Genomic DNA, 24,186 nt, shown 5'->3' on the forward strand with positions numbered 1-24,186 from the left:
TATATGTTCTTTCTAGTCACAAGTCTTCAACAAAAGGCATTAACAGCCGTTAAGAATATGGATTGTGAATAAGGATCAGTGGGAGGCTTTGTACCCCATCTGTAGTTTTTAAACAAAGCAAAAGTTTTTGGTATTGTGGCTTGTGTAAAAAAAAAAACAACCCAAATATTAGATTTTTAGGTCTGATAATAGTTCAGTATTTCATATACATTTGACATAGAGAAAAGCCAATCCCTATCTGAATACAGGTTTCCATAAACTGTGTCTAAGCTCTCTATGTTGCACTCTTATGTGTTTCTAAACAGCAACAATTTATTTTTTCATCATAAATTGCTGCAAGCAGAAAATGAACATAGATGTTGTGCAGTATAAATATTTCTGGGGTCACAAAGACTACCCTTGAACATATGCATATATGGGGGATTAAGAGATTAAAACCAATCTGTTTTTAACTGCCCATTGCTGTGTCATTGATTTGCCACCCTGCTAGGCAGGCTGCAATGTCTCCATTTCTCTTGCAGAAAATTAAACCTCTTTTCAAGATTCCACTGGGATGATGAACTTAATTATGGATCCAAATTGTTAAATAATGTTACAGTTGAGCAGAGAATAGAGGCCAATTATTATGAAGTTCCAAAGATGACTCCATTCTTTTAAATATAACAGAATTCTGCCCAGCCATAAGAATATTTTTCCTCCTGTCTGTGTCATTCTGGTGTAGGTTCTTCATACCTAAAATATTTTTCATTCTGAGTTAAGTCTATCTTGACATGAATTTACTTTCTATCCTAATTGTGCATTAAATGACCAGTTGTACATAGGTCATTTCTTTGATGACAGCAACAACATAAAGTAGGAATAATTATTTAATTTTGTCTTTGAAATAAGGTAGGTTTAGAGGTTGTTTTTCTTGATGTGGTGCTTGATCAGCAACTCAGTGGGTGTGGACTCCAGAGACAAAAACTACATACAATAAATAAAAGCCTGGTTTATTTTTGAAGTCAGGGAGAATCAATGCACTAACTTTCAGAAGCCTTGAGCTCTTCCACTGGGGTAGCAGGAAGCTGGCAGAGGGGATCAGAGCTCTGGTTGGCAGGTGTTGTTCTGGCCAGTACTCTGCCATTCCCAATGGACAGCCTATCTCCCTGCTTCCAGGTGGGACTTTTACTGGCTCTTACAGAATTTTGAATGTGTATAATACCAGCCAGACCTACATTAGAGTTTCTCTGGTTTTGAAGAAAGCAAGAGAGCCTTGCAGAACAAGAGTGTCCTAATTGCTTCCCACTCCATAGTGGCATGGAGCTGAGTCTCTGTTCTATGCAAACCCTGGGTTTTTAAGTTCCTGATTCCTGTGGAATGCAGCGTTCCCATCTCTGAAGTAGAAAAGGCATCAATTGAGTTTTGTTTTGGAAGGATTCTTATGAGGACTGTTCCCCTTACACAGCTTCCATATCTGAGTAAAGGAGCAGTTGTTCTCTGTGCTGATTAAAAGCCAAAAGTTGTGGAAAGCACTTGAGGGGAGAAGACTCACATGTTTTGAAGATATGGATAAAGCCAGTTAGTGTTTCCACTCATGGGAAGGATGAATCCTTTATTCCAATTATTCTGAACCTTAAGAAAGACCCAGCTCTAAATTCAGAAGAACATTCAGAGAAAGAATCTGATTAATGTTTAAGAAGTATGATTGTCTCCTTACTACAAATATAACTGTTAAGGAGATAAATTAAAGGTCTCAGAACTAAATATTTAAAGAAAATTGAAATAATTTGAAAATGACAAAACTGCTTAGGGGGACTCTGTCACAAAACAGATCCCTACTGCCCTGGTTCAAGTGTTTTGCACGTTTTTTTGCTTTTGAATGGGTCCTGTTTCCAGTGAATAAGAAATGATTTTCCACTGCCCTCATCTTCCCTGCCCTGTCTTCACTATTTATATTGTAAAGTTCAGGTAGAGATTTGGAAGGATTTGAGAGATTTGCTTAGTCATACAAAATTATTTTACCTGAGAGACTTACAGAGCTCAAGGATTATTATTATTAGTAGCTGTAATAACAATCAGCTCTTACCTACAGCTTTTCATTCCTACGTCTCAGAGTGCATGATGAAGAAAGGTCAATATCTGCTTAATAGAAGGGGAAACTAAAGTACAGGAAGGTAAAGTGATTTGATTGTGGCTTAACACCTAGGGTGTCACAACCAAGGAGCCAAGTTGGAAGTTACAGAGGCTTTTAGTGCTGTTTCATGCTGCATAACAGCTATATGGAGACCTCTGCCTCTGTTCTCCTCCTAAGGTTGTCTGCCACAAAAGGTGCTACTGCTGGCATTTTCCTGATAGAAGTCAGACTGGTTTTTCCATCTGTATATGCTGATGCTTTCCAGGTGAAGGATAAAGACATGAGAATGACGTAGTTGTGAGGAGCTATTGTGTGAAGTCTATTTTCTGCAAGGCTGGAGGATTAATTTGCATTTAGCACTTGGAACTCCTCAAACACTACCAGTGTTTCTAACTCCAATCTGAGGGTCTCATTGGCATATAAGAGAAACACAGTCACAGAAAAAAGCAGCATATATGAAGGGGGAAAATGCCACATCCAAGTTACAGTTTCATGTCTGAAGTGTTAAACCATTGTTCCTAGTTGCCATTAAAGACTCGGAGGAGAAGTTAGCAAATACAGAAATCATCCAATCCATTTTCATACTTTGACAGTCTGGGCCCTTGGGAGACTCTGCCGTGACTCTCTGTTCTAGCGTAGCATTTCACATTAATTTAAAACGCCAAAGAGAAGAGCCCTTGAGTCTCTTTGTAGGTTTTATAACTCCCATTGTCTCTGCTGCTGCTCTGCTGCAGATAGAGGTGGGAAGTGGGACTGGTGCAGATGCTGTGCTGGTGACTGGCTCTGAAGAGCTGGCTTGGACAGGTCTGTCTGTAATGTGGGGCAGATTGCAGTGGCCTCAGCTCCTCTGCAGCTGCTGGTTTGACACACACATAATCTTAATGCACCGTGGTTTTGATGGATTTAAATGGAGTTATAAAATATGCATCCTTTTCAGAAACTGGATGTTGATTTTACAAATCAACATTGTCAAATCAAGTTTAAAAGATGTCAATGAGTGTTGAGCAGAAATTGTGTAATGCATCATCTGTCTGTAATTTACTAGAAGGTGTCAAAATGTCAACATCCTTCTTTAGACAGAGGATTTAGTGTGGAGCCTTAGCTATGCTCTACCATGGATGCTGTGTAAGTTTTGGACAGTAATGCAACAAAACTGGAAAGCATCATTAACTTGACCTGGTGAGTTTGTCCATGTTTTCCTAGGTGTAGCCATCTAATAAAAACTCACTTCTGCTGACAAAATTTGCCTCTCTTATCCTTAAATTGTAATAGTTGTAACTGTAATGTAAATCTGAGATATCCAAGAGATGTAGATGCACAGAGTAGGGAGGTGAGTGAAAGAGGCATCCTTCTCAAAATGGCTGTTAACTGAGAGAGAGGTTTTGAAGACTTCTTCCTCCCAATGGGACTGGGAGATACAAAAGTATGTTGTGTAGAAGGCTGTTCTTCCTACTGTTCCTAGTAGGAAGCTATTCTGGGTTTTGGCATCTGCCAAGAGAGTCAGTTTTAGCAAAAATAAGAATTCTTAGTTAAAACACAGTACGCGAACATAATGCAAAACTACAGTCTGATGTGGGAAGCTTCAACAGTTAATAGTATTCCTCAAAATCAAAAGGAAAAATAATTTCTTGTGGATTTTGCTAAATATCTGGAAGAACTTGTGTTTAATTAATATTAATTCCTAAGGTTATTAACAGATTTACTTTTCAAATTCTCTGAAAATGAAGGCTGTTCTCAGGGAGCACAGTAATTGTGCAGAGAAAGTGTTATTATTCATTGCTTAAAGGAAACCTAGCAACCTTTGCTTTGTGTGCAAAGCTCAACTTGTTTTCCAAAGAGCTGATATGGTAGTAACAGATGGTAGAAGGAGCAGCAGCTCTGATTGTGAAACTGCTTAGAAGCACAATTTTTACTGTTCTCTCCTCTTGAGGAGCCTGCTTTGTGTGAGAAAATGAGGGTTCCCTGAATTAACCTCTGTGATTCTCCATTTTGATATTTCTGATGCCGATGCATTTCGCTTGGGTAATGTAAGCTGCCTTTGCTGCCCCAAGCCAGACCATGTGTGCTGTGGCTGGGACTGAAGGGGCAGCTGCTGTAGTTCCACTCTGTGTTGAGGGGAACGTTCTGGACCTCAGGAGTGCACAGGAAAGGGGAATGGCTGCTTTCTGACCCCAGTAAAAGAACACCTAGAGTTTTCAGTGGTTAGATTTTCTCATCCTTGATCAGTTGTCCAGTATCTACAGCTATCCCAAGATGTATAAAAGAAATGTCTAGTGCTGCTCATGCATTTATTTAGATTACTCTAAAGCTGTGACATTTAAGGCAGGAGGGTAACCTAAACATTTTCCATGTGCTGAGTTTCTGCTGTAAAATGTTAATGCAGGAATTGGATGGATTCCAATAAACTGACTGACAATTTTTTAAAAAAAGAACAAAAAGACCCTACCATGGCACTGTACCATGTTCCTTCACTTTGATATAATTAATGTTATTAATCACAGTCCTTTCCCCCTTCATTAACGGGAACAAATAAAAACTGTTGTGCAGAATGAAATACAGATTTGAGAAAATGTGAGTTGTGGGCTTTATCCTCTTTAGAAAAGGAAGAGCCCTCCATTCGTGGCACCAGTTTATAGCCACTTTCCCTCACATATAAGCTGAATGAAGCCTTGCCAGATAACACATTCTGAGGTCATGGAACAGTAATTGTTGTCATGTGGCAGGTGGGAAAAATGGGATTCTGAAATAATCAAGTGCAAATGTAGCTAGAAAGAATTGCAGAGCACCAGACAATTTTGAGCTGACTTCTATAAAATTTTTAAATTCTTTAATATACTTAAATAACATGTTTATAATAATAAATTAGGGATTTAACTAATGTGTCTTCTTTAGGAGCTGCTACATATTTCTGAAGGCAAAAGGCAGAGCTGTTAAAGGACTGAAAATAAGATAGATCTTTTTGTACCATGTCTAAGCTAACCAAAAATACATCCTTCTTGGGAGTTATGACTAATCTAAGTCATCTCTGTGGGACAGGAATGTTTGAAGTGGGAATGGGAGCAGCTGCAAGTTCTCCTTGGCATCTTCTCTTAACAGTAACAGGAATGAAGACTTGGGCACAGAGTTTGACTGTTCCAGTCAGTTTCTTGATGCCGACTCTCCTGCTTGTATTGGAAATTTGCTGAAATGGGGAAAAAGTCCAGGAGCGGTAGATACAATTTGGAAGATTGCACAAATGTTGTACTGGAAAGAAAACAAACTGTATTTTCCATTTCTTTCTCTTCTCTTCCTCACTGTTTGCTCATTATAATGACATTGGATTACATAATGGCATCCCCAGTGCAGTGGAAACAGGGAGGACAAAGCCTGTTACCAGCACATCTCAGAGCACCCACCCCAGAGGCTTGAACCCGGAGTGTGTGTGGAAATACCACTCCTTGCACATGTGCAGTTGCTTTATCCACGGTAATTCAGTTGAATCTCAGGCTCTTTTTAAGGCAGCTTCCCCTGAACTTAAAGAATATTGGCTACATATGGTAAGATGAATATTTCTGTGGGAGTAAGTCACTGTCACATCGACTGTAAATTCTGTTTCTGTGCCCTGCACTTACTCTCTGTCTGGGGTGTTCTACTTCCAACACAAAGAGTTACTCAAGGCCCCTGTGCAGATGATGTTCTTTACAAATGCAATGTTCATGGTTTTGTTTTTAGGGAGAGAGGGTTTTTTTCCCTCAGATCATGCAGGGGTGCTTTCAGCCTGGTTAGTTTTTCTTCATAATATGACCATCTTTAGCGTGGCTCCTGTCATGACTGTGAATTAATTTCCTGTAGAGCTCTGTACTTTGGTGACTTACTCTCTTCAGAAGAGCAATGCAGGGAGCAGTACTATGGTTCATGTTTATTTCAGTGGTGAAATTGACACCTTCATGGTCATCTGAGCAGATGAAAGGGATGGTTTGCTCATTTACAGCCCAAGATGTGATTAAACTATACTGGCTGAAGCTGGAGCTAGGCCATGGAGATCCCATCTGCCTGAAGGAGTCTCAGTGTTACAGGCAGGTTATTTACCTTTCCCGGATCTGTCTTTATTGGCCACACAGAGGTTCTGGGGTGACAGACTTTGTGAGGAACTTCTTCCAGGAGTATGCCAAAATTTTAGCTCTCATACCAGGATTTGCTTCCCCTGCAGAGAGGGGCAGTGGTATATGCTTGGACTTTTATGTAAATAACTCCTTTGTTTTGGAGGGTACGCACTTAAGAAACTATCTACTTTATTTTGGATTTTTTTGAATGGCTCCCTCCTGGCAATATGAAGCCTCTAGAAAATGTCACTAAAGATTAAGTTCTACTCATAACAAATATTTTGGCTTTGTGTACATATTATTGGTCAATATTTGAGACTCTAGACTGGTTCTTTAATCAAGTGAGATTTCTCATGCACAACTCAAATTTTTAACCATTAAAAGCATTTCCTTCCCAGCACTGGATGATTTACTAACACAGCAATGACCTGTTTGAAGCTGTTTTTCAAGGTGGTAAAGAAATGCCCCAGTCTCAAAGTAGCATTCCCATGGGTTTTGTTTAAGTATCCGTTGATGCTTTTCTTGACATCCAGATGTGATAAAATTGTTTTGCACTGCTGGAACAGATGTGTGTAAATATAAACTCTTAAGAGACAAGGTATTTGTCAAGCTTGCAGCTTTGTATACTTACTACGCTACCATATGGGAAACATGAGATGTGCAAGATTTCCAGTTAGCTCAGGAAATTCCCATGATAGCAAGCAGTGTGATTGAATTTAAAGTTATTTTCCCTTGCTGTAGCTCTAAAATTTCAGCTCTTGCTACCCATCAGTTTTCTTTTCCCTGTCAACAAGAATCTTTCTGCCATAACCTTGTTGGCTTGATTTCTTTCATGAGCCGTTTATTACCTGATCCCAGTCTCAGTGGAGGACAGACCACTCCTCAGTCATACAGGACAAGCTTTTGCAAAACAATTCTAGGAATACACCCATTGTTGCATAGCACAGCACAGTCCCAGTGTGGTCTCTCCAACAGATTGCACTAATGTGCCACGGCATTTAGATGAAATCTTTTAATAAAAAGTACTTGATGTCAAGTACTTTTGTGTGCTTGACACAGCCAGTACTTGGAAAACAAAAATTCAGAGCGATCAGTTTTGCACTTACTTATTTAATTTACAGATAGGGGACAAATATAAATATGTAGCAGCAGAAACTGGCATTTTGGATTCCAAACACACCCTTAGTAGGATTTCCCCCTTAAGGAAAAAAGTCTCTTTCCCATCTGTAATGAGCTCTTCATGCCCCCTCCCAAGAGCAAACAAAATGTAGCAGTCAGTGGTGTAATAGGGATCTGAATCCACTCTTAGCTTCTCAATGTTTGACTAATTTGATTATTGCAAATGTAGTGAGAATTGGAATTTATCTTGCATATTTCAGCATAATTTTGAAAAATGCTAATTTTTTATGTGAAAATTGTCTAACTGGGACACCTTATTAAACCACAAATAGGTTCTCTCAGTTTTAATTTTCCTCTAGGTAACACTAGAGTTTAACAGGTTATCACATACCTTGTTCCTCCTGGAACAATTACCCAGTTTTAAAACATTGGGACCTTATATTTAGATATTATCTTCCTGTACATTTCCATACACACAGAAAAGCAGCTCGTGGCACAACTGAGACTGGCTGATGATTTTTAGAAAGCGGTATCTGAAGTAGGTCCCTGCAGAAGGATGATTCCATAAATGTGTTATTGACACACAGCTACCAATGTAGAGCAGCTGAGGTGAACTCAAGTCAGGCTTATGGTGACAGAGCCACTTTGGCTTATTTGTTTACATATACTTTCTTTGTATATGTAACTGTAAAAGTTTCTTCTGTGTTAAGCAGCTAAAATTATATTTGTGAAGTGCTGACTTGGTTTGGTGGAAGTAGAGCCTTCCTGCCAAGATCCACGTTGGAGGCTGAGCTGAAGGCTCAGTGTTGTCTTCCTGTGACGCTGCCACGTCGCTGCCCCGGCCGAGACACCACCATCTAATGTACCCTGGAAAATGCAACAGTCTGAAATAGCTACAGTACTTGGCCACACAAAAGAATGTTTCTATGCAGAATTATAGGGCTTGGAATATTTCAGAGGTCAAGTAGGTTTCCTGTCTGCACAACCCACAGTCCTTGTCCATCTGAGAAATACCAAATTAGACTGAATAAAGAGATTTTTCTTACAATTTTACTTCAGATCATATTTAATACAGTAGTGCCTCTATTGTAGCTGGGGAACTGACTAGGAGGCTGCAAAGGTATTTGTTTACTCTCCTAGGAGTTGTCACAAATATTTGCTTCCATTATGATTACACACCAAATATACTCTGTTTAGTGGTTTCCATCAGTACTGCCACTCAAAAAGAAACTGCAAACCCCTAAAAGTTAAAAAAGCTGGAGGAAATGTGAAATCTGGGAGACGAGCTGCTTTGGATGCACTTCCATACTGGCACTTTCCAAGGAAATTCTAATTATGTTAAGGTCTTCAGCTCTTGCTTTTGAGCTTTATTTTTTTAATTAGCAGGGTGTTTATGAAAGCCCCTCTCCTTTCCCCATGGGACTGTGTGTTCCAGCAGAGCCCTGGGGCACCATCCCTGTGGGCATTTGTGGCGCTCAGCCCCCTCCATACAGCACAGCCAGGCTTTATCCTGGGCCATTTCTTGCCATTCTTTGAGAGCAAAAAATCCCAAGTCCATTTCAGCACAGATCTGTGCACAGAGGCACACTGAACAATACATATTCATTTATGATTAATGGAAATTAGCGTGATCCTATACACAAGTTGGTTGAGGAGTACAAGGCCTTGTCAGGCACTCTATTAAGGCTGCACAGGAAATTCTAAAGCCAGTTTGAGTTGACTTCTTTTTCTCAATTGGGCTATAATTTATGTTTGGATGTTCAGCTTTTAGACTTAAATCTTTTATGCTTTTTGAATAGAAACACTGAAATGATTCCATCTACTTTAGTCAATGAGGGGATTATAAGGAGCACATTCCTGCTAAAAGGCAGAACACTTTATGTGCAGTATTTTCCTTCCCGGGTTATGGAGGATGACGTTGAGAGGCGTGTGACATCCACACTTGTCCTCTGCTGCAGGAGACACTGCACATTTGCAAACAAGTGGAGACTTTTTATAGTTTAGGATTTTTTTTGATTGTGTTGAAGAGAAACCCTGGTTTTGAATTACTAAGTTTGGAAAATACAGTTCATACACCTGCCTGTCCTAGACAGTAAAGGAAACAAACTGGTTTCCACTTTTCTACTGGAATGGCATATGTTGCATAAAAGAGTTGGAGAGAAAGCTGCTTATGATTCAGCAGTGACAATGAGATGTTCAGGCAGCCTGAGGGAGGAGGGAGAGGCCTGTGCAGTGCAGCTCCTGCAGCAGTCCCTGACAGCCATCCAGCAGAGCTGCCCATCCTCTGAGACTGCTGCAATCTTGTGAGTTCAGGAGAATCTCCTCCTGTGGGGGTGGATGCACCAGTGATTGCCTGTATTTTCCTTATCTCCCTCTGGCTCCCTGAAGCAGGTTAGCTATATGAGAACAGCAATAAGAACACCATCAATAACTATTTGTAAAACTGTCTAAAAAAGGACTGAACAGACTGAGGACAGAATAATGCCAGTTGTTCATTACCTACTCCCCTGGCTGGCACAAACCCTCAAAGTTAACAAGGCATTGTTAAGTACAAATGACTTCTAAATTCACTTACTGCAAAGCCACCTTTTCAGTTATAAAATGAATCAGATGGTCCTTGAATACCTGAAAAACAAGAAAACCAACCAAGCTGACAAAATTGTGTCCATATGAAATGGAGCTCTGCTTGTTATTTAGAGGTGTCAGATAAAATTTGAGCCTAGCCTTGTGAAGTAGAGTCATCTGTGGCAGTGTTTTCTGAGCCCTGGGTACAACTTTCCTCTGCGGGCATTTTCTTTAATGCATGCAGTGTTGCCACATAAACTGTCAACAGGAAAACCATACAGTCAAACTAGTTTCTTGCCACAATCCAAAACTTGATCCCCTTATCAGTGGGAATTTTGATTTGCAGCTAAGTCCTGAACTAAGCCAAAATCCTCAGTAGAGTTGGAAACCTAAACCAGAACTTGATTCTAATTTGCCTGTGTGTCTACTCGCAAGTACATTTTTAAAAGATTGTAGCTTATGATCTAGATGAGGAATTATGCTACATTCCAGCTTCCCTGGAAGCCCTTCCTTTCTGTGTGTAAGTACAGGACCTCACATATTGTTTTGTCTGCTTGACAGGCATGGGGGCTGGTGCTGTGAGCTGAAGGATGCAAACACTGCTGAGGCACAGCAAGGCCCCCAACATCTTTGTAGGAGAATGTAAAAAATCCATCAAAATCCAACACTTGATGTGGAATGGAGAAAACATGATCAAAACCAATATTTATTTCATGTTTCATCCTTTTCCCTAGATGCCCGTGGCATTTTTTCCTTTTACATTCTAGTCATACACAGGTACCAAGAATCAGGCTGCTGGTGATATTAGTTTTATAAGGCACTTGAGTGGTGGGCCTGAATCTTACACAGGAATAAGAGCTGGGACAGGGAACGAGGGGCACTGCAAAGAACAGGAGAAAGTAAGGGGTTTGTATGTGTTGCAGATCAAAATCAAAATATTGAACGTGGTAATGTGCAAAGGGGCTGGCCACAAGTCCCAGTAAGACCAGTAAGCCCCAATAAGACCAGTAAGCCCCAGTGTGTGTCTCTGGTGGTTTTGTATTTATGTCTGTTTTCAAAAGGGACTTGGAAAGAGTGGTGAAAAAGGCTACACAGATGGGCTTGGAAGTAGAATTGTATGAGCTCTTCCATTAATCACCTTTTTATTTCCTCCCTTCCAGGTGCAAGTGGGAAGTACACCTCAGGACCAAAGAATTGTGGGATACATTTCCTGCACTCACTTGCAAGCTATTGCAGGTACTGTCCTAAGATTCATACCTAAGTTTGTCACTATTTCCAGGCCTGTGGTGGAATTACTGTGCACAAGGAGCCAAAGTGTTGCTCCTCCTGTGTTTCTGAGTGCAGCATGTGTTGCAAAGTAGGGTAGACAAGTATCCCCAACCCTTCACATCTTCAGTCCCAGAGTAATTATCATAAGGCACAAACAAAAAATGTCCCTTGGGGACTTTGCTCCCTCTTAACCAAATACTGGTATTTTAGAAATACATTACTATCATTGTTACTCAACAACATTTAATAACCCGTACTGTGAGTATCAGCATATAAACAAAAATTTCTTTGTACATAACTGGGGGATAATCAGAAGAAACATATTGGGACACTAATTCTAGCTGCTGATTTCTGGTGGAAAAAGCCAAAATTCTCTGGCTTTTGACCTGCAAATTTCATCCATAAATGTTTAGCAAGTTAATATACTCACTGGAAAATTCTCTTGGTCGTATGTTTAAAAGCAGTTCTGTAGTTAGAGTAGGTGTAGTAATAGAAGCCAAATAAACAGACCTTTACTTTGAGTATGATCAGCATTTTATTTAGCCAGAGGGTTGGATACCCTTCATTTATTTAACATGACTGTGATTCTTGTAATCCTGGCTGCTGGAAGAAGGACAGCCCTGTCAGACTGGCTGCTGACAGCCCATGTGCTGGGACCAAGGCAAGGCAGGGCTGCACGTGGATGGTGGAGCTTTGCACCCGTGTGCTGAGCGTGTGCCAGCGTTCTGCTGCTCCATCCCTGCCTCAGTGACACTGGGACTTGGGAACAAAACTGCCAGTCTCTCAAGTCCATTAGAGAGACTGGATGGTTCTAAAAAAGATTAATGAATTTTTCAGCTACTTTTTAACAATGTAACATCCTTCTCTGCTTTTCTATTTTTAACTTATGGTAATGTACTGTGAGATTGCTCTTGTGGAGCTGAGATTTATTGCTGTTCCAGTTTAGTTTAGTTTTTTGGGTTTTGTTTCTAATTTTCAGTCCTGTTCCTTTTTACTACCTAGTCATGTATTCTCAGTTAGTCCTTGATAACCACATTGTGAAATCCCTAAAATACTAAAGAGGAAGAGGGGGGAGGGAAGAAGAAAGGGGAAGTAATGTTCTATTTTCACAGTCAACCTAAAGTTTGTTCACAGGTAAAACACAACCTTTTCTTTTCCTGCTTCATAGTTTTAGGTTTATCTGGTTCAAACTACAATCAAATAGAGCAGACAATGCTTTAAGAGTCTGTCCCTAGATATATCATATTTGTTTATGTAATGAAATGGAAAACTAAAGTTTGTAAGTTTGGCAGAGCTGTGCTTTCTGATTTGCATCATTTGATTGGTAACATTCACACATTAAACAAATTATCCAAAAGACCAGTTTAACGATATAAAGATGTGTATCTATAAAAACAAGCAGTATTTAAAAGGTCAGCCATTTAAATCATCTTGTCATACATAGCTGAGTACAACCTGGTTTCCCTTCTAGGATACATAAACTTACACTTGACAGTTCCAATACTTACATAAGTATAAAGTTAAATGATCCAACTGCTTGTGATCAGGGACCAGCTACTAATGCTTTTCTCAAGGGATGTGCTGGCTCAACTCTCTTCAGAGCAACTACCATTTGTTCAGACCTGACCCTCAACTTTTTCAAGAAACTTTAGAATTAGATGTAGCTTTTCTTCTCAGGTCTCTGCCTGATACTGGTTGCTGCTATGCAACTATTTCCACTCTGGAAATAGTTGCATTTCAGTGACAAATGAAGGGATCCTTTAATGAGATTTGATGTAGTTATTTTCCATGGGGCTGTTAATTTTACATGGTTCTTTTATGCCTTTTGATTAGTCAGTGATTAATGTTCTGGACACGTTTTGCTGCCTTGAATCCACCCACATCCCGAATCCTGTTGAGTCACGGCTCTCAGACACCCCACCAAGCCATCAATGCAGAGTAAGCCTCAAGCTACTCCAGCCCCAGCCCAAATGATGTAGCCTGCTGGATGCTATCTCATAACCTGTTCACATCCCTGCTCTGCATTTAGTGTGAATGTAGCCACTGGCAGCCCAGCTGCTGGGAACCCACACTTCTCTAGCCCCAGTTTCAGGTACCCAAGCCAACACAGAGCTGAAGCAGAACTCAGCACTGAGAAAGCTCTCTCAGTGTTTCAAATTGTGCAATCAGGAGTAACTCCTGTGCTGAGCATCCCTAGGCAGTGATTCCACAGATGTTTGTGAAGTAGCAAAGCCTGCATATCCACACCAGGGCAGGCTGTCCTTTCCTCTCCTCTCAGCTGTGCTACCCCAGCTGTCGAAGGCTGCACTGTACCTGACTGGGGCCCTGACCTAGCTGAAAAGTAACCCGGCAGAATAAAAGGGGGCTTTGTTCCTTTGGGTTTTTAGGTGGTTTGTTCTTACTTTGGTTTATTTCATTTCCTCAGTCTACCCTGGATTAAGTGTTCCAAGTGCAGGGGTCTGCACATAGTCAGGTGTGACACAGCTTGTCTCAGAGCTGAACTGAAGCCTTTAGTTTGTGACATGGAAACAGTTTTTCTTTGTGACTAGCCTTTACATCCTACACTTTGCAAGTCTTTTTGCTCTTCTTTCCCAGGTTCCCTGACAGTATATCCCATACTGCAGCACCTCCACTAGATCTTTTAATTCCCTGTGACTAGGCCTGTATTTGCTTTGTCCTACAACCATAGTGCTCCTTCCAATGTCTTTCAGAGTAGGACAGAACAGTCAGTGTATAGTACTTGCCTGAGTTCTAACTGAAGCCAGGGTTTCACTCAAGTGTTTTCAAAGTGAATGGAAAGGGCAAGTATGATTATTCTACGATAAACAAAGGTGAAGTATTTATTTATGCTGGCTGAAGTTCCCTGTATTACCCTTTCATCCTTCCACAAAACTTGAAGCTGAAAGGAGCTTTCAGAGAATTTGGAGATGATGACTGCAGGAGCCAGTCACAACACAATTATGTGCATTTTTCCAGGCCAGTTCCTGAAGCAAAGAGTGCACAGGAATTAGCACAAATCTGTATTCTCTGGCTAATCCCTGGAGGCAGTCAGATCACTGATTCTATCTGAACATTTAAGAAGTTGAACCTTTGTTGGGAGATACTACCTAGTTCTCATCTGTTAATATTTACTGATGCTATTTCACTTCAGGAGCAGTTCCTGAAATGTCTGTTCCCCTGAGTGTTCTGGATGCAGCTTTGGCTTCTACTTAGGTGTCTGATGAGTTCACTTATCTTCATCTCCAAAGCTACTGATCATTGGGAGATGCTGAGACTCGGGTCTGAGTAGTAACTTTTGCACGTGGATACATGCAGTACCTGCTGAGAGCTGCAGTGAGCTGGATAATACTAACCTCAGAAAACAGTTACATTCAAGTCATTCATTAGAGGGATTCATTAGAGGGATTCCATCTTGTGTCCTGGAAATGTAGCTGACTTCATGCCCCGGCTCCCAGTAGTGCTCTGAAGAGCAATTACATCTGTGACCTCTAGTGGGGATAGTCAGGGCTGCCGGGCTGTCACAAGTCCTACACTTTGCTAAAGATAGATGAAAGTCATGTTCCCAGAGCTCCAAGGCTACTGCTTACCTGTCGAGCCCTGAGGTTAAAAGCTGTACAGGGCTGTTACAAAGGCTCAGCATCCTCAGAGAGAGATGTATGTCAGTGTGCAGTTAATGCTTTTCTAGTAACAGCAGTGCATCTTATCAGACACAACATCATTTTGCCTGCATGTCTCTTGTTTTTCTCAAGATTTTTCTGTTTTGGAGAATGTTACTTTTGTGTGTTTCAGTCAAGTGGTTTGCTATATTTTTCACGCTGATCTAATACAGGTTACTGCCTGAGTTTTACGCCATGTGGTAATGGTCCTGTTATTTTATTTCTCATTTGGTGAAGCCATGCCAGATGGATAATTCACAGAAAATGAGTAAAAAACCCTTCACCATTAAGGAATGTAAAAGCCCATCTTAGAAAATGAAGCAATTTATGTAATTGGGACTTTGTGGGGAACGGGATTTTACTGCATTCTTGTCAACAAGCACAATGTTTAAAAGTTATGTTATGAGGAAACAATGGCATGTCAGAAGTACAGCCTAAGGAGAGGAGACAGGAGAGGAAGATTCAGATGCTGCAAAAGGAGGACAGTCCATGAATTTGGATAAGCTTCACCAGGAATGAGAAACCTGGGACATCTTCAGGAGGAGAAAGCTCTTGTCAAAGTGTAAATACCTGATGGGAGGGTGCAAGGAACATGGAGGCAGCCTGTCCTCAGTGGGGTCCAGTAAAGGGACAAGAGGCAGTTGGCACAAACTGAAATGCCATTTAAACAGAGGAAAATGGTTTTCATTGCATGGATGACAAAGCACCAGGACAGGCTACCCAGAGGTTATGGAGTCTCCCACCACAGAGATTTTCAAAACCTGACTGGACATGGTCCTGAACAACCTGCTGTAGGTGACCCTTGCTTGGGCAGAAGGGCTGGACTGGATGATCTCCAGAGGTCCCTTTCACAAGCTGATACATTCCATGAATCTGTAATATTGCCCCTATCTTGATCTAAGCAGAATGGATCTGTTAGTCACGCACACCTTTTGTAGTGAGTGTCACCTGCTCCAGGCTCTATTTATTCCATGTGACCTATTTGCTGTGCTTTTGTTTAGCTCCATCTTCACTGTAGGGCTTTCTTGTGCTGTCATAGCAAGGGGCTTTCCCAAGAGTAAGTTGGTCTGGATTTGTGTCAAGCTGTGTGAGTAGGGTACGATGTAAACCTGAGGTACAAGTAACTAGAAACTGTAGGTTAGGGAATAGATCTGGGAAATGCTTGCATCTGCTTTTATATTACAGCCCAGCTGGTAAAGGTTTATTAGGAGTAACACAAGCAGAAGAAAAAGATCAGATTTTTTGCTGTTGGAATTACCAGCCTGAAGAGATGAGTCAGTGTCAGAACCTACTTAGAACCCTCCTTCCCTACTCATGGTCTTTTCAATATTTCTTTCAATTATTTAGTATTGTGTCAAATAATCCTTGGTTGAACATTTCTGATTCTGTTTGCTTTTAACTGTTGCTTTAACACCTTCCTGCTCACCCCTGCCCTGAGATGTTGTTGAAATTCCAACCCTTCACAGGGTAATAGTGGTTGGAAGGTGAAGTCCTAATGGGACTCCAGGACTCTGGAGTCTGTGTGTACTAATGCAGTAACAGTGCTAAGGCTGCAGAGCTCATTTTTTAAGAGTCCCTAAAGAGTCCTGGTGACAGCTGCAGTTGAGATGAGTGATTAATAAACTGTGAGGGTGTAGACTTAAATATTCACCATCTCCACAGCGGCCTCTAAAAGCAGCTCTGGACATACATGTTTTAAATGGGTTTTACAAAGTAGTAAATTATGTGAAAGTAAAATTCTACTCAGACTAAGTAATTTTGGGTTTACCGATTTTCCTTCTGATTCTGGCATTTGAAGACAAATCTTTTACTTTGAAGAAAAGTAATGTTCTGACTTATATCTTTGAAAATCTGGAACAAGCAAAATTATAGCTGTTAACTGTAGGGACAGTGAAAATGAAAAGGGAAGACAGTATGGTAAAGAATTGTTTCTAGAATGTATCTATCTGCTCCTTTGCCCGCATCAAAATGATTTGCTGTAATCATTTTAAGAGAGAGACAGTAATCATTTTTTATTAGACTTCATGTCACCTAATGTGCTTGAAGTTAAGTGTGGTTAGTTGCTGTAATTAAAGAGCTATTTTGTGTGTCAGATGGTTCCATTTGGCAACCAATCAATCTCAGCCCTTTCATGTAAAACATCCTGGTGTAACTCCCCAGAACTGGTGAAAAGAATCTAGTTCTTTATTTCTGAATTCCTGCCTACCTAAACCTGCTTCTAACACGTGCCTTTAGAAATATGAAAAAATACTTTCAGTTTAGGCATTCTTACTTGAACATAAATAGAACTCATCCTCAGATGGACTACTACAGTATAAGTAAGATGAATTTAACACTGATGTATATTTACTGTTTACACTTGAAAGTTAAACTTTTCATTTTTAAAAATTAGAAAGCAAAGCAAGATCAAGTGATTTACCCCAGAACATACTGTGTAGTTCTGCCTGAAGTAGGATTTTAACTCTGAATTTCTGGTTATAAATGTAGTGCATCAGATTCTCCTACAGCAAGAGACATCATTTTGGCTGGTTGTCTGCAGCACAGGGCACTTCTCATTTCTTCAGATGTGACTGGTTTCAGAAGAGATACTTAAAACCATCGAAAAGTGTTGTTCCTACTGGACTTCCTAACAGGCTAAGCACTATGAGTGCACTTCTGGCCACATAATTTCTTGTCTTGCAGCCTTTTTCTCAGGAAATTGGATGTCTGCCAATAGCTCAGCAACTGATACGTGTCTGAGTAACATTCTAGAAGGAGGTCTCACTCCTTGTTTTGGTTGTTTGTCTGTTTGCTGCAGGAGACACTACTGTTCGATGTGAGCAACTGGATATGCTTCAAGATTGGCTGTCTGAATTCAGAAAATCTACCTCCTCCTCCAGTACAGCCAATCCAGAGGAGCTGGTGGCTTTTGATGTACTCTGTGGAGATCTCAACTTCGATAACTGCTCCTCTGGTAAGACAAGGTTTGCCTTTTCCTGGTGTCTACCAGTCCTGAAAAGGAATAGGAAGGTTCTTGATCCCTGTGGGTTATAGCAGTATATGACTATATACTAAATTATGACTGGCTTTTGCTAGGAAAAACTTAATTGCTACAGACACTTCTAAAATAGGTATGAGCTTTAAGTGTCAGCTACTCCCCTTGGCTCATCCCATGAGCTCTGTGGAATAATTAAGCATGATGGGTTTTAAGGCACAAAGAGCAATAATTTGTGACTTGTGATAGCAATAATGAGGACAGATACAGTGGTTTAGCTTCACTTGAATTAGGTAGACACTTACTGTCCTACGGTTTTAATTACTGATGAGAGACATGTATGCTATGGGATTTTTGTGGAGAAACGTAGTAAATTCATGCAGTTAAAAAAATTTAGTAGTACATATATGCATAGGAGACTAATGCTGCAGAGAGAATTCAACACTGCTGAATCAATCTTGGAAAAAAATTAACTCATGCTATGTACTTTTGGGTTTTTTTAAAGAAATTTGTTTTTTCTTTTAATTGAATGCTGAGGGTACTAGAAAAAGAACTCCACAAAACCATAATTAATTGGTGGTGAGTTCACAGAGATGGAAGCTTTTTCCAAACATGAATATTATGCTGTGTTAACAGTTAAATTGCCAACATGGAGTGCAGAGCATTGTGTCCGTGTATCCTCTGTGCCTCCCTGCTCTGTCCAGCTCAGGCATCCAGCAGAGCTCCCTGCTGGTGTGGAGCTGGCACATGGACCAGTGGCTGGGGCTGAGGGGCCACAGCTGAAATGCTGCCACAGAGAGCACAGGGCAGGTCCAGGTAGGGGGGACACAGGGACAGTGCCCAGGGGAGCTCAGGCTGCGGCATCCAAAGTGAGATTCAGCAATTCAGATCAGGGTTTGTGGATGAACAGGTGAATTTGGGAACAGCAGCCAGTGGATTCTGTAGTCTTTATAAGAAGTCTCAGGTAACTGAGGTAGAGAGCAACCAGAAGAAATTGTAACAAAAAGCATTGTCTGATCTAAAACCCCCCAAACTATTATCTCTAATCTCACCACTTGTATCAGACACTTGAAATGGAGGATTTTAGGAAAGTTGGAGAAATGTTTAATTGGGTAGAAAAGACCACCAGCCCAAACCCCAGCCCTTGTCTCACTCATTTCTAGCTCATAGGTACAAACAGTAAATCCATCACAACTTGGGATCCAAAGGAAACTTGGAATGGTTAGAGAGGTGCTGGCCAGTGCTCTGAATGGTGGAGGTGAGCAGTAAGTGGCAGTGGCTACAGAATGCTGTAGTCAGACAAACACATCTTAGGGTGAAGTATAATGCAGCAGTGGTGGTGAGTTTTTGAGGGAATACAGGAAGGAAGTGGTCAATAACAGCTCTTCAGCTGCCCAAGCTGCCACATAAGCCCAGGGGGCTGCAGCAGTGCTGGGCAAGAGAGGCAGAAGCTGGGGACACAAATAGACACATCTGCTGTGATTTGACCATTTCACTTGCAACGTTGTTGGCTGGATGGAGTGGCCTGGAGGCAAAGGTGTCCATCAAGGAAATAAACAAGCTGCTGCAAACTAAATGGGAGACTGCCCAGTCAGATCACAAATCGAGAGTGAATGGGCTCTGCAGCATGAGGAGAGAGATGGGAGTGAAGCTGTGAGGCAGAACATATGGTCAGGACTCTCCACCTGAGAAGTGTTGGCACTCTACCCAAGATCTTGCACAAGAAGTACAGAGCATAATTAATGCAATTCTGAGCTGTCTTTTTAATGAAAAAGTAAAAATAACAATTTCCTTTTGCAAATAATAGTTGTAAACGTTGCAACTGCTGCTAAAGAGGATTGAAAACTGGTTATAAAAATTAATTTTATCTTTGCTATCTCTGACGCTTATTTACCCTCTCCTTTAAAATGCACCCAGCCTGGAAACTGGAATTAAGCTGGCTATTTAATTTTTTTTATTTTCAGATTACTTTCTTTCCATATGTACTAAGCAAGATTAATGCAATGTTTTAAAGTTCTCTCCTCCATTCTTACATTACTCATTGTTTTAGGGACATTTGTTAGCATTATAGGTTAATTGAGTATCTTAAGGTTTTTTTAAGCAATAATCAGCTTCCTGTAATTCTCTTTATGATTTTCTGTATCCTTTCCCCCTCCACAGACTGATTCAACAGCTAATTAATGTTTTAGTGAATACCAAGCTTCTATTCTTAGTTATATTGACAGTACAGTTTTCAAAGATCTTTAGATCCATGAGTGACCTTACGCTTATGACAAATTTTCTGCAACTCAGTTTTCCCCTCCAGATTTACAGAAAATTATGGCAACATTATACAGGGAATTCACACTTAGTGGGAATGTTATTAGAAAGTTACCTACTGTCATGTTGCTTTGGACTGACTTATGTAAAAGTCCATTATGTTTTTAAAGCTTTTAGCATAAAAAAAAAGCCTTCCAAACAGATGGGTAAAGTTTTGTGTCATCAGCTATGACTTGTCATGGTCAGTGCCACAGTTGTAAATGAATAATTTTTAATCTATCTTGGCTTTGAGGGAGATTCTGTAGACAAATGATACAACAAGGGAAAACTCAGAGATATGAAAAATGGCAAAGATTTCAACTTCTACTTTTCCGTAAATATTAAACAAACCCATTGGCTGCTCAGACAGAAAGATAATTCTCTGCATTGCCCACCTGGCAGAACTTAGAGAGGGTCAGTCCTTCAATCATGTGCCACAACCCCAGGATTCCCAGAAAAATTAGTTTTTCAATCTCCTTGCAGTTTTGAGGATGTTCTCAAGACTGAGAGCTTTACAAGAGCCAGCTGGAAAGACGTAATGAGATGGATGAACTGTCAGTCAGCTGTACTAAAGACTGTGAATAACAAAGCGGCAAACTAGCCAACAGCTGCGAGCACAGCACTGCTTCACTCCACCTTTTTGTTCAGCAGAGAGATCAGCAGCTTCTTCACTTGGCAAGACCAGCGTTTTACACAAGGAGATTTGATGTGATCCTTGGTGTGTGAACTGGGCTCTGTCTAAGAGACACAGCTCACAGTTCAGAGTTTTGTTTAAGATTTTATTTCCCATTTCGCACATTCTCTTGGCACATAGACAGGGACAAATACATGACAGCAGCAGCAGCTCCAAACTCAGGTGAATATGCTGACGATCCCAAGAGAGAGCCTTCAAGTGTTGCTAAGATGTTCTAACCTTGTAAAAGGTGTTAAGTGCTGTAAGGAAGTTTTCAGGAGCTGTTTGCAGTTCCTTTGCCATTTAACAGTGGAATTGTAGCCATTGGCATTTTCACGTTCCAGTTTGTTTCCTGGCTATGGCGACTGCATTGATAAGCAGCACACATAGAACTGGAACTTGCTGGTTTGCTCAGGCTCTGAAATGCTGGTGTGCTCATTTTTGTGGGATATCTTACCAAGTGGTCCTAGGAGCTTGATATGCTGTATGCCTTCAATGCAAGGAGCACAGTAGCAACTAGGAAGAATTTAATTTAAGGTTGATAGGTCATGCTGATTATGTTTAGAATGGCTTTAATGCTGTAGATAACATCCCAAGCAAATTATCAATTGCCTGTCCTTTCCCTTATCTGTTATAGCTTGGAAAACATTCAGTCAGGGAATTCTTCTGAAGCAAAGAAAGCATAAGGTTTTATCTTCAAACTTACTGAGATGTGTAAATATGCCCACAAACAGCCATTCCTTTTGCCACTGGGAAGCCAGCCCAGCTCTCCTCTGGGTGTTCTATCTCAACAAGAGTTTTGTACTGTGTAAGCAAAGCAATGGCAGAGGGAGGAGATACACTGGAAAATTTTCACTTCAGCTTAGAGCTAAAACTACCAAGAATATCTTTCACAGAAAAGACTGTAAGAAAGCATAGGAAAGCACTTTTATTAGCAAACATTTGCTGGAATTTCTGACTGAGGCAAGATCCTGCTGTGCAGTAAAGCTACGGCTGAAGTGATTCAAATCAAACCTAGGTATTTATACTGAGGAGAAACGAGGGCTTGGTGTTCCTCTTGTGGCAGAACACACAGTTGTGCAGAGGTTCACAACCAGGAGCTGATGTGCCTTCTCTTGGGGTTGTTCTTTCCCTGCAGAGGACAAGCTGGAGCAACAGCATTCTCTGTTTACACACTACAAAGACCCGTGTCGAGTTGGTCCTGGGGAGGATAAACCTTGGGCAATCGGTAAGTCCTTCTCTAGCTCTCAGTGTGGGAACACCTCCCTGCCTGTCACCCACAGCCAGCTCTAAGCAGCAGCTGCTTCAGCTGACCAGCAGAAAGAATTTGGTGGAGGACAAATATTTATAAGGGGTATTTTTATAACATAAATTTTATAGACCTTAACAATATCTTGTGGAATGATAATTAAGACCCAAACAGAGATCTTGAACTTCAGTCCACATTCCAGAACTCATGCATCAAGCTACCTGAATGCCTTCCCCACATATTGTACTTTTAAAATAATCTCTAGATTACTTGGAGGGGAAGGAAGCCAAATTATTGTTTCTGTGCTTTGTGCATGCAGTGAAAGCCTGCAGCTTCTGATCAGAGTGTTCCATTTGGTGCTCAATAAATACTGTCAGTGAGGATGTAACAAAGCAAATCAACTCTACGAACTTGTAAGGTTTGTATTGTAAAAGATTTCCTGGAACTCTGAGATATTAATACCAGGTGAGACTCAGTTGAACTTGCTGAAGTTTTAGAACAGGAATTAATACTTTCTCCAGAGGAGCTTTTATAACTGAAGATAATAAAGATTAGTAGAACTTTTTAATAATGAGGCTTTATTCTGCGGTAGGAGAAAAAAAATCAGAGACATGTGGGCTGAGAAAGTGGAAGTGTGAAGACATTTGCAAGGTGGCAGGCAGTAGAGAGGTCTGGAGAGAGGAGAAGTGAACACAGTGTGCTCTCAGTCAGAGCAGTCCCCACTCTCCCACACACCTGTGCCTCTGGGAACTTCCCAGGAGGCACATCCCAGGAGCCGTGCTGGGACACTCACATCTCCCTTTCTGTTCACAGGTACCCTGTTGGATCCTGAAGGATTATATGATGAAGAAGTGTGCACCCCAGATAACCTACAGAAGTATGCAATTCCTAACCTTTTCACATGTTTTAGACAGTTGTGTAGAAAGCATGTTGATTGCTTGCTGTTTAACATTTCAGATGTTCAGAGTGAGAGGTATTTTATGGACTGAAAACAAAACAAATAACCAAATTTTTACCCAGGGTAGTTTGGGGAAGAGTATAAAAGGGGAAGGAAAAGAGGCTGGTTCTCTAAGTCAAATAAGGTTGGCTTCAGTGGGTGATGACAGCAGCTGTAGGCAGTGTCTGTTTGTCTCCAGAGCTGGTCCTACCTGGGCAGGCCCACAGCACAAGAAACTCCAAGCACTCCCAAAAAGGGTACATGGACAGCTTTTCTGAAAATCTCTGCAGGCAGCCAGTTCTGTGGTCACAGCACTGTAAAGGGCAGCAACAAAAGGAAATGTAGTTTTCCTCAAAAAGCCCATAAAGTTTAAAATACCACCCCCAGCCCAACAGCTGCTGAGTTACCCATTCATCACAGAGTTCAATACACCTAAAAGCACCAGCTCACAAATACAGAGAGGAATTAAATAGCACATCAGACAGAACTAGGAATACAGCTTAGGATCTTCCAGTGATACTAGTGCAGCATCACTTCTAAAGAGTGTTTGATACTGAGAAACACGTGTCCTTGGTTTGAGCTAGTGGGGTTATGAGAAATACAAAAAAATCTTAATTAGCAGTAGCCTTAAGATATATTTCTTGAATGCCTATTTGTTAAACAATATGCCAGTGGAGAGAAATTAATAAGCTTTGTACATTTTAGAGCAGCACTTAATGAATGTGGCAATCCTTTTGTCACCTTCTCCACCATGAAGGCAAGTTTACTGTGCTAAATAAATACCTTATCATCATGACTAACCATAGAAGATGTTCTAACTATTCATTACCAAAATATACTACAGAGGTAAAATTATTTAAATTAAGAAGTCAGTCCAGATGTTTCTGTTGACTCGCATAATGGAAATGGTACCTTATAGGCAGTAGATTGTCATTACTCAACATAACTTTAGTATATGTGAAAGGGACTTCTGGAAAACAAAAATAAAGAAATTTGGCCCTAGAATCAAGTTTGTAAATGCAAATCTCTCTGGGGGTGCAACATTGTATTTTATGCCTCCAAAAGCAGGCTTGGAGCATTTTAAAAAAACCAAAACACCAAAACAAAACCTAACCCCTTTCATCCCCCAAGAAAAGCAAAACAAAGCAAAAACAAACAAACAAACAAAAGAAACAAAACCCAAACAAGCCCTGTGTTTTAAAGTGGCCTTTTCAGACAGCGTGTCATTAAATTCCTTTTGGGGTATTATGT

At 40.7% G+C, this 24,186-nt stretch overlaps 1 protein-coding gene across 1 annotated transcript in view; it reads left to right on the top strand.

The window, feature by feature from the left end:
- The window catches only part of SMPD3 (sphingomyelin phosphodiesterase 3), a gene marked incomplete at both ends in the record, with an annotated part of 31,381 nt that overhangs the window by 2,267 nt on the left and 4,928 nt on the right, over positions 1–24,186 (top strand). Inside the window, 4 exons of the mRNA XM_082290348.1 lie at positions 11,040–11,115; positions 17,602–17,757; positions 21,888–21,977; positions 22,812–22,875. Coding sequence (XP_082146474.1) covers positions 11,040–11,115; positions 17,602–17,757; positions 21,888–21,977; positions 22,812–22,875 — 386 coding nt within the window. The remainder of the gene's footprint in view (positions 1–11,039; positions 11,116–17,601; positions 17,758–21,887; positions 21,978–22,811; positions 22,876–24,186) is intronic.

This window comes from Coloeus monedula, assembly GCF_965178545.1.
Source record: "Coloeus monedula genome assembly, chromosome: 13".
NCBI lineage: Eukaryota > Metazoa > Chordata > Aves > Passeriformes > Corvidae > Coloeus > Coloeus monedula.